General features: G+C 40.5%; 1 protein-coding gene across 1 annotated transcript; it reads right to left on the minus strand.

The window, feature by feature from the left end:
* Positions 1-1,110: 1,110 nt before the first annotated feature.
* LOC310800389 (protein mono-ADP-ribosyltransferase PARP6-like) lies at positions 1,111-10,397 on the minus strand (the record flags this gene model as incomplete). Its single annotated transcript, XM_083662989.1, has 22 exons — positions 1,111-1,183; positions 1,349-1,433; positions 1,528-1,591; positions 1,678-1,757; positions 1,872-1,941; positions 2,111-2,183; positions 2,286-2,398; positions 2,910-2,958; positions 3,066-3,133; positions 3,360-3,425; positions 3,621-3,746; positions 4,459-4,551; positions 4,651-4,746; positions 5,454-5,585; positions 5,702-5,840; positions 5,924-6,073; positions 7,353-7,419; positions 7,498-7,588; positions 7,701-7,761; positions 7,853-7,947; positions 8,388-8,465; positions 10,332-10,397. The coding sequence occupies 22 exons, from the start codon at positions 10,395-10,397 to the stop codon at positions 1,111-1,113; spliced, it is 1,935 nt and encodes a 644-aa protein (XP_083519115.1).

The following is a 10,397-nucleotide window of genomic DNA, read 5'->3' on the forward strand; positions in this document are numbered from 1 at the left end:
AAGAGTATGTCACAGGCTCATGAATGACTAAGTACAATGACCAAGTATTACTGAACACACTTTTTTTTTAAATCCGAAAACACGTTTATGTCGTATAGTATAGTATAGTACAGTACAGTACAGTACAGTACAGTATAGTATAGTACAGTACAGTACAGTACAGTATAGTACAGTACAGTACAGTAAAGTACAGTACAGTACAGTACAGTACAGTACAGTATAGTACAGTACAGTACAGTACAGTATAGTACAGTACAGTACAGTACAGTACAGTACAGTATAGTACAGTACAGTACAGTATAGTATAGTACAGTACAGTACAGTACAGTACAGTATAGTACAGTACAGTACAGTACAGTACAGTACAGTATAGTATAGTATAGTATAGTACAGTACAGTATAGTATAGTTTTAACCTGTGGTGTGTGTAAGTGCCCTTTTATCATATTTATCACAAGTTTCCTTGATCTCCCGATGCATAAAGTAGCCTACACACGACGAGATGGATGGTAAATGAAGCCGTACAGAGTAGATTAATGCACAGTCAGCACAATAGTCTGTTACCTTATTGTACATAATATAAAATATATACCTGTCTCATCGTTGGTTGGAATCATGAAACTGCAATGCAAGGTCCAGTACGAACCCTCACGTTGAAACTTTCCATTGAGGACAGTACACAGGTATATGTCCAAAATGCACAGAGTGACTTCAAAAACTTTATAAAAAAAAGCATTATTATTATAAAAACAATTACAAAACACAGATGTAGAGTACACAGCTATGGCATGGGGGTGGGGGGTAGACAGATTTAAAACAGCTTTTACAGGTGCATGACACAACAAAACTGCCTCTCCATCCATCTAATACGGAATATGAAGGCTCAAATTTGAGTTCAGTCCACATGTTATCACCTGATCTAAAAAAATCTCAAATTGTTTGTCATCTCTGATATAATTATTTTTACAGCCTAGGTGGCGCTTGGTGTGTGTGTGTGTGGGTGTGTGTGTGTGTGTGTGTGTGTGTGTGTGTGTGTGTGTGTGTGTGTGTGTGTGTGTGTGTGTGTGTGGGTGTGTGTGTGTGTGTGTGGGTGTGTGTGTGTGTGTGTGTGTCATGTGTTTTCCTTCTGGATCTCGGCATCCTGGGTGTTGATATTGGCATCACCCACCTGGCCGTTCTCATATCTGTGAATGACAAAAGCAGAAAGTTTTGGGCAATTAAAAAATAAAATCATACCTGGAAAGTTCTTATGTTGGCACTTGGCAGATATTTCACAGGCAGTATTTCTCCGCTAACCCGACTCTGCCAGATGGGGGCGGTATTTCTCCGCTGCTTCATATCGTACTTACACAAAGAGGAAGCGTGTACACACATGGTGGGATATCGGGCACACCCAGATGTTCCCATGTTTTTGAAGGTCCGTTGAAGTTATGACTGTTGAGACATAACACTTTTTAAGCAATGTCATGTCAACAAATCCTTATGTCAACAGGTCTGATTATGTAGGTAGGCAGTATCTTATATTTACCCTCACAGAGTGCAATGCAGTTGAGGTTCCTGCTCTGCAGAAACCTGGTTTGCCCTGGGTGTTCCTGAAGGAGAGAATGTATGATGAGATAATGAAAGAAGATGACATCCGTGCTCCATGCATAAAGTTGGACATATTTGAATGTCACACCTGTTCGATTGTGTTAATTCGGTTGTATTTCTTTATGAGTTCTTCTTTGGTGGCTATTTGGTGTTGTCCTTTACCCATCTCTGAGCAAAGAAAAGGTATACATTTTGCAGAAATGAAAATCAATGAGCAATAGTTCTCTACAGTGTGATGAAGTTGGCCTGTCCACAGAGCATTAGTAAAAAGAGCATTCTTACCTGAATATTCAAAGGATATCTTTGAAATAGGGCTCAAATAGATGCCTTTCCCATATGCAGCCCCATGAAGCTTAAATAGGATAGAGACAAAAAGTGTGAGAAGTTATAGAAAATGAAGACTTTTGTCCAGTTTCACATAGTTTTATGCCTATCTGCAGACAGCAGACTACATAATATAGTCTGATATCATGCTGAATTTTATTCTGTCTAAATCTTCACTGTAAAATTTTACAGCTTACCTGCAACTTTGTGTAGGAGGCGTTAACTAGTCCATTTCTCAATATCGAATGCCAGTTTTCAGTGTGGGAACCACTGAAAGAAGAGAAATAACGTGTGAACGTATAAAGCAGGGTTGATTTACGAGTGTTGAAATGCAGGTTTATATGTGAGCCATGTGACTTTGATCTTACTCACTGGAAGGCAAAGGTGCTGCCGTAGAGTTTCCTGGCAGTTTGAAAACGAGCCTCCTTGGTTGGAGTGCTGCTGATCAGCAGGAACTGGTGGGGTGTGTGCATGAACCTCAGTTGCTATTGTGCACAGAGTGAGGAAACAATGGATTGGAGTGACACATCAGAAGATAGTATAGAGACACTGCATGTAATAGGCCACGCCCATCACGGGGGAAGAGCTCCGTTCATTTCCACACACCAGCGTCATTTTCCTTGAATTAAACATAGCTAAAAGCTGTTGTGTGTGGTGGGGCTGCGCAGACAACAAATGTAAACAATCGCCAGTTAAAGTTCTTTTGTACTCCTGAGCAAAACAAGGAAGCCATTGAGAATTGGCGAGAAGAAAAATGTGGATCTAGCTGTCAAGAAGTAAGTTGGAGTGTTCATCTTCCGTATATACGATCTTTTGGTGCAACACGCAACCATGCACGTGACATAGGAGAATGCCGGGATTGGACAGGAGTTTGTGTTTTCCCCCGTCTTGGGCGTGGTTTCTGAATGAAACTCTCAACTACTGCACTTTCGTAGCACTTGCAACTACTGTACAAAAGAATCAGATCGATTCAAACTAGTGACTAGTCCCTCATACCCTGTTCTGTGGAAGCTTGACAATGTGTGATCGGTTGCTTGCTATAATCCTGTTGTCAAATATACAAACACCAGAATATATACATGGAAGAAACATTCTGAAACAGCCATACAAATGGAATGATAGTTGAATGTTGGTTTAGATCGTGTCACTCACCACTGTAGTAAGGGGTGAGCGAGAGGATCGATCTTATCCATCTGCTTCTTCATTTCCCAATATGGACCCTGGAAATGAGTTGATGTCAAGAAGATACCTGCTGTCCAATTATTTTGTGACAAGGAGGAACATATTAGCTGATGCTGCCGGACGGGGGCGGTATTGTTTTCCAAAGACATGCACTGCATGTCTTGTGAACACACTACCGCCCCCGTCTGGCAGCTTCAGGTAAGGAACATATGGGAATCGTGAAAATGAAGCTATGATGAGTGGATTTATTTCAACGTTAGTCACCTGTGCCATCTTCCTGATTAACAAGACATTGTCCAAGGCAAGCTGCAGCCTGTCATAGCTCTTCCTCTGTCACAAGAAAGAAATGTGCTTCAAAATAGGTCAACGATATATATGTACGGTATGTAATGTATGTATGTATGTATGTATGTATGTACCGTATGTATGTATGTATGTGTGTATGTATATACAGTATATATATATATATATATATATATATTCTGAATAGGGCATTTCAAATGCATTAGTTTAGTTGCATGATACCTTAGGATTAAAGGCCAGGATATTGGGGTTGCATGGATCAACAACAGAAGGGTATGGTTCAAATATGATGCTCTTGCGTGAAGACAGAAGGGCCGCTCTGCACATGGCCACCAGCAAGTCCACTACCTGTATATCAGATTATTGTAATACTGTAATCTTCACATTAGGACCTCATAACCTCACATTATGAAAGTGTGTGTGTGTGTGTGTGTGTGTGTGTGTGTGTGTGTGTGTGTGTGTGTGTGTGTGTGTGTGGGCGTGTGCGTGCGTGCGTGTGTGTGAGTGCCTGTGACTGTATCTAGTTTTAGGCTGTGGTACAGTATGTCCTAACTGTGTTGTCCATCATGTCATACGTTCCATCCCTACCAAGGCCATCTCCTAGTGACTCAACTCTTAAAATATACCATGAGAGAATGGCAGCCATATATGTAATGAACCCTTTACACATAAATCAACAGAATTTATACAAGAACAAACAATGAATGAAACTGAAATATGTTTCTTTTATTCCCCATCAGGCTAATTTTGTTCATATATTAAATATATGACACAAATGTATTTGTTTTATTTTAAGCATTATGCGTGCAGGCTTAACTTTGTACCAGTGTAGCTGAGTAATTGCATCAGCTGAACATCATATCCTGAACTGCAATACGTGTTATTCTTGTGCTTAATTGCTTAATTGCACTTATTTGCCTGACTTCAAAATACTGTCTCAAGCTAGTCTTTTAGTGTGTGCGTGTGTGTGCGTGTGCGTGTGCGTGTGCGTGTGCGTGCGTGCGTGCGTGTGTGTGTGTGTGTGTGTGCGTGTGTGTGTATGTGCGTGCGTGTGACCAACCTCTGCACCGGTGGCAACCTCCTCCGTAGCCGCCGACATAACTCCCAACATATAGAAGGAAAAGACACAGAGTTCCCTGGCGCAAACCGATGCCTGGAAACGCACAGATCAGAATAATAACAATAGATTAACAGTCAATGACATGTTTAGTGTCATTTCAATAGATCATCAATGTTCTTTGTAGCAGTGTACCTTTAACATAGGGCCATTCTGAAACACATGCCGCTCATCACAGAGCACACAGTATTCATTCAGAGTGGACAGCCTCTGCTCAGCATACTTCATTATCTACATACAAAAGAAAAGAAAGGCGTGTAATTATTAAACTCCCCAATTGCATTTGACCCTACTGGCTTTAAAAAATATATAAATATGAGAGCAAACTACAAATCAAAAATCATATAGAATTTTTATTGACGTTTGTCAAACATGCTACAATATTTTGACTAGTAGGGGACTTTTTGGTGAAGCGTGGATTGTTTAATTTTATATAATTAAATTAAACTTTAGTGTTTGTGTAATTTTTTGTTTTAAATCCGAATCCAGGCAAATAAATTGAAGTTCTTGTCAAACTATTTAAATTCGAAAGATATCAGTTCTATGTGACGTCATCTCTTAAGTCAAATACCTTTACCCTTGTATTTATGAAGATTCTGTTTTGACCTACAGTATTGTGAGGTCACAATGAGAGCTCCTATCTGTGTAGCCATATTGTGAAGCCAAAGTGATGATCAAAGTGCTTCATAGAGTCACTTTTAGCCTCTGCTATTTTTACATATTTTCTGTATTACTTTTGCTCCAAGTTGTATTGTATGTTTCTGTATGTTGAATGTTAGGTATTCTTTGGCGTATTATAGTCAAGTGATCCATATTGTTTAAGAGCAATACCTCCAGCTGCTTTTAGCAAGCCCATAACCCCCCCCCCCCCTAAAATTGACTTTTTGACAAAGTAGACTGGTAATTAATTGCTCATGTATTGCTGGACAAAGTTTTACCTGGACCAAGAAACCATGATGCAGGGTGGGGGCTGTCTTACAGTGCCTGATGGCCTGGGAGGAGAACAGCAGCTCTAGAAGCTGTTTGGAACTAAGATGTGCTGGTGACTTGACTGCTGACACCACCACCCTCTGTGCAGACAGAGACACAACAAACAAAACGCTATGTTATAATGTCATAATATACTTTCAGAACATCAGCATGATTTTAAATAGCATCTGAAGGTAGGTGAGAAAGGAGATCTCACCTTTCCATTGGGTGTGTAAGTGAAGAGCTCTCCTTTGGGATTTTTGATCATGTAGGATGTTGTATGGTTCATTCGACGGTTGAGTTTGAGCTCTGGCAGAATGACCCTACCCCTCACCGTCTCCTGGAGCCCGTTGGACCTGGCGACAGTGAATGAGGAGCAGTGAATAGAATACCCAAAAATAAAAAAATAAAAAATAAAAATAATTTGAAGGTCTCATACTTTGATGTAGGCGACAAGATGCTAAATCTTGCACGGAACTTCTTGATTGTGCCAGCAGGTCTGAACCAGCCGTGTCTGGTCTTGTGGCGGACTATGATGTTCTCATTAGTCAAATCTTTCCACTCCTGAGATATGAACACTCTGAGGATACTAGGGAACAGAAATGATATGTTAGTCTTATTGCCACCACTAGAGGGCTAGGGCTGAACTCAAGAGAGTGTGGCGATAGCTGGGACCTTTCTACCCTTTTTAAAAACACTGTACAAGGTACTGTAAGACAGTGGTTCTCAAAGTGGGGCCCGGGGGCCCCCCAGGGGTCCTTGAGGGGGTTCAAGGGGGTCCCCAGCAAAAAGGGGATAATTTATTTTTAGTATAAGTCCATGCATAAATAACACACAGTAATGAGAGAATGTGACTATTTTGGTCATTGGTTTCATACACTTTCTGTAATAAAAGATCTAAAAGGAAAAATTGGACCCTGTGACAAAATCTTATCAAATGGGGGTCCATGGTCTAATTTATCTAAGTTTAGGGGTCCTAGACATGAAAAGGAATGAGAACCACTGCTGTAAGTTATATACAGTGACACTTTAATATGTCTTGTTTGGCTTTGTTTTATGTGGTAATTGTGATTTGATTGGTTGGTTGGTTGGTTGGTTGGTTGATTGATTAATTGATTAATTGATTGATTGATGAAATTAAAGCTGCAGAGTTTTATATGAAAATACACCTAGCAATATTTCAATGATGTTCATCATGTCTTCATTTATAAATAGACGTTTGTGTTTTCTTGTGATCAGACATAGGTTTATAGATGTTATTTATTTACCTTGACAGTTTCTACGAGTCAACTCTCGTCTTCTTCAGAAGCTGAAAAGCAACTGGTTGACACACGTCATACCCAGCTGTCAGTGCGACTGCTTCTGAAGAAGACGAGAGTTGACTCGTCGAAACTGTCAAGGTAAATAAATAACATCTATAAACCTATGTCTAATCACAAGAAAACACAAACGTCTACCTAGCAATATTAATGAATGTTAAGGAATACTGCGGTAATGAAGACATCTTATCTCCCACCTAGATATACACTCTATTTGCTCTAAATAAATTCTGGTTTTGGGCAAGGAATTATCTAGGAAGAGAGGAATTGAAATTGTGAAATACAAACTGTCTCCTACTGTTTACTGACACCATTTTACATTTCTTGGTGTTGAAGTTCAAAATGTTAAAGCAGTTCTTTCCCTCCCATTTGGAGCTGTCAATGTGCAGTAATGTTGACTGGCTGTTGTTTGGAATTGTGTGTATTGCCATCTAAACATCTAATCTTTCTTATCTACTGGTCATATTGACTTTCTAATCTATTCATCTCCTCTATTAACATTCACCAGTGCCATAAATATCACAAGGGTCGTATCGTATGAGCACTCACTTCTGTAGTTGTAGGCCAAGGCTGAAACTGTCAGGATTGGATGGCTGGAAGACCTCCACTGAAGGTGCTGTGATGAGAAACATCATTTAATTTGGTGTCACATAATATACAACAAAGTGTGGAGAAGACTGATGTTGTTGCTCACCGGGTCCGTCCAGATACTGAGACAGAGAAAGGTGCAGGCGGATAACAATGGGCTCTGATTGGTTAATCTTCCAGGCTTTGGCCACTTCCTCCTTTGGACACACCCGCAAAGAGTGAAACAAGCCAAGATGTCAACATATACAATGTAGGCCTACTAGAGGAGATCTATCGTAAATGCACTTCCTGTGTGAATTGGTAACTTACATCCAGAAAGTTGACATTAATATGCAAGTCAACATCCATGCCATCAATTGTCCCGTACTCTCTAGAATAGATGAGATAAAAGCACGAGAAAATCAATTGTATAGGGAAAAGCAGAGATCTCCTCTTGACTTGTTCAGGTGGCCTGACTGTACCTGACAGAGACTGCAGTGTCTGAACAGAGAGACCTGACTGCCTCTATATCTGTGTCCAGTTGGGAGTGGCGATGCGGGTCAGTAGCACAGCTCCCCTGGCAAGGCAAACAGAAACACATGGTCCCAAGAGCTCAACACCACAGGGGGTTAATGGTTTAAGCTACTCACACACTTCTAGAACAAGAGTTGAAAAGGCCATTGTTCACATTATTAGAAGAAACCTCAAACACTCGAAGACACACTTGAAGACAACTTAATAATATAATATAATATAATATAATATAATATAATATAATATAATATAATATAATCAGACAGGCTTGAGCATATGCCATGTTACCCTGCCTTTTCTCTCCCACAAACTTAATTATACAATATGCCATTTCCATTCCAACAGCAACTGACCATTTGATAGTTTGTGTATTTGAGTCTAAAATTCATAATGCAACACATTCTCTAGTCTAGATGATTGTTTACTCAGCTATCAAGCTATATTGTATAGTGTCCTAGCAAGATAACGAAAACAAATGCTTACTTGTATTCCACACATGGACTCCTCTGTGTCACTGTCTTCATCAGTTTGGCTTTGAGTCCAGTGCTGGCACTCGATCTCCTGTTGGTTTCATGGAAAAGGACGCTCAATAAAGAGATCCTCTTATTGACACAGTTCAACTGGTCCTATTGGCTCCACCTGCCTACACACAACAGCCAAGTCACTGAGACTGGCACATATGTAAGGGATAATGTATATTGAGGCGGTGATTACGGGGGAAATAATGACCGACAGGTGGATTGAGCCCGACGCGCAGCGGAGGGCTTAATCGTTCACCTGAAGGTCATTATTTCCCAGTAATCACCGCCTCAATATACATTATCCCGCTTAGAACACGGCCTACAACTAAATCATTCAATAATCTGACAAAAATAATCATTCAAATAGATTTTTTAATAGGTTTTCAACGACAAAGCGGTTTCATTCGTAATTGGCACACAAGACACCACAGCTGCAACTGGTTGGCCTAATTAGTAGTGTCTTGCTGACAAAAGGCTCTTATCAACTGATTAATCCAGGTGTGGCAGAGCAGCGGTCGGTTGTCGAGAAATAATGACCGGTGAATATTGTTGATTGACCAATCAGAATCGAGTATTCAAGAGAGCCGTGTTCTAATTATCTACAAGGCCTTTAGGAAGCAAACAATACATCTCCACATTGAACTCTACAGTGCTTGTTGCCTATTTGTACTATGTAGTAAACGGAGTCCACAGGACAAGAATTTCACACGTGATACTTGTACCATGGAGTGACAATAAAAATCTTGAATCTTGAATCTTGAATCTTGAATCTGCTGAACATGACTGATATAATATAGTCTTTTGGCAGCCACCGTATCACATTTGATATTGGTAGTACAGAGAAGTAAATTGCCTGTTACAAATATACAGCCTTTTTTTTTTTTACATTCTACCATATCCAGACGTGTATCATGTAGAAATAACAGGGTACAAATGTGGGCTAATTGACTCACCATGTGTTCAGTTCATTGCCACCTCTTCAGAAAGAATCAACAGTCTAGTATTTCCATTCCATTGTGATTGATGATCAAATAAAAGGCTATAGGAAAAAGATGTATGATTGAAACATTAGTTTAGCTATCTCTACAATAACTTCATGTGGATGAGCATATTACTATCAATATTTTGATTCAATTCAAAAGACAGGTAAATACAAGGATGTATGGTAATGTCAATGGCACAAAACCATTCAGTTCTTACCCTTTCCTGGCTGAGAAAAACTGGAGCTTCCACATATCCCCATTGAACGAGCAAGGCACTGATAACTTGAACAAATGTCAAGAAAGAAAATCAACGGTCAACATAATAAGTTGTGAAAACAACAAACAGCTGTTAGATAGCTTGGCTGGCTGTCTGCCGCTCTTAGCTATCTCTCCCCCTCTGGATTTGAACAGCAGAAAGTCACACATGCTCAGTCTTGGACTTCGAAGTCACATGATACAGTAGGCTGCAGAGACTGAGCCAGATCAGCTGAATCTGATCCAGAGAGCACAGGAGGGATATGGGGTTTCACGGGGTTCAATAGTCCACCGGCGACAATCTTCTTCCTTACCATTTAAACTGTGGCTCCAGTGGTGTTGCTGTTGTTGTTTATTTGTGTGATATAAGAATGCCATCCCTCCACCGCTTATACAGTATTACGGGGGAGGAGGAAGGGGGGGGGGGGGTGAGCAGCCACGTGGACACTGGAGCCACAGTTCAAATGGTAACCAAAATTTAACTTTTTCTCTCTGCAATACATTTGATTAGTATCATACCATCCTGCAGCCTCTTAAAGAAGTCAGGTTAAGCAGATTCTGTTGAAGGTGGCAGGTTTGATGGATGGCGATGTGGATGGTGCTTGACGTTGGTCCCCAGTCTTCCTGTCTGTCTGGTGCGGTGCAGTCTGACCTTAATCTGCAGTTACCCTTGTTAGCTGCCGCCTGCTGCTCCACAATCTGGCCAGATTAGACCCCTCCAGGTCTGCATACAT

This window comes from Poromitra crassiceps (genome assembly GCF_964638095.1).
Source record: "Poromitra crassiceps genome assembly, chromosome: 30".
NCBI classification, from domain to species: domain Eukaryota; kingdom Metazoa; phylum Chordata; class Actinopteri; order Beryciformes; family Melamphaidae; genus Poromitra; species Poromitra crassiceps.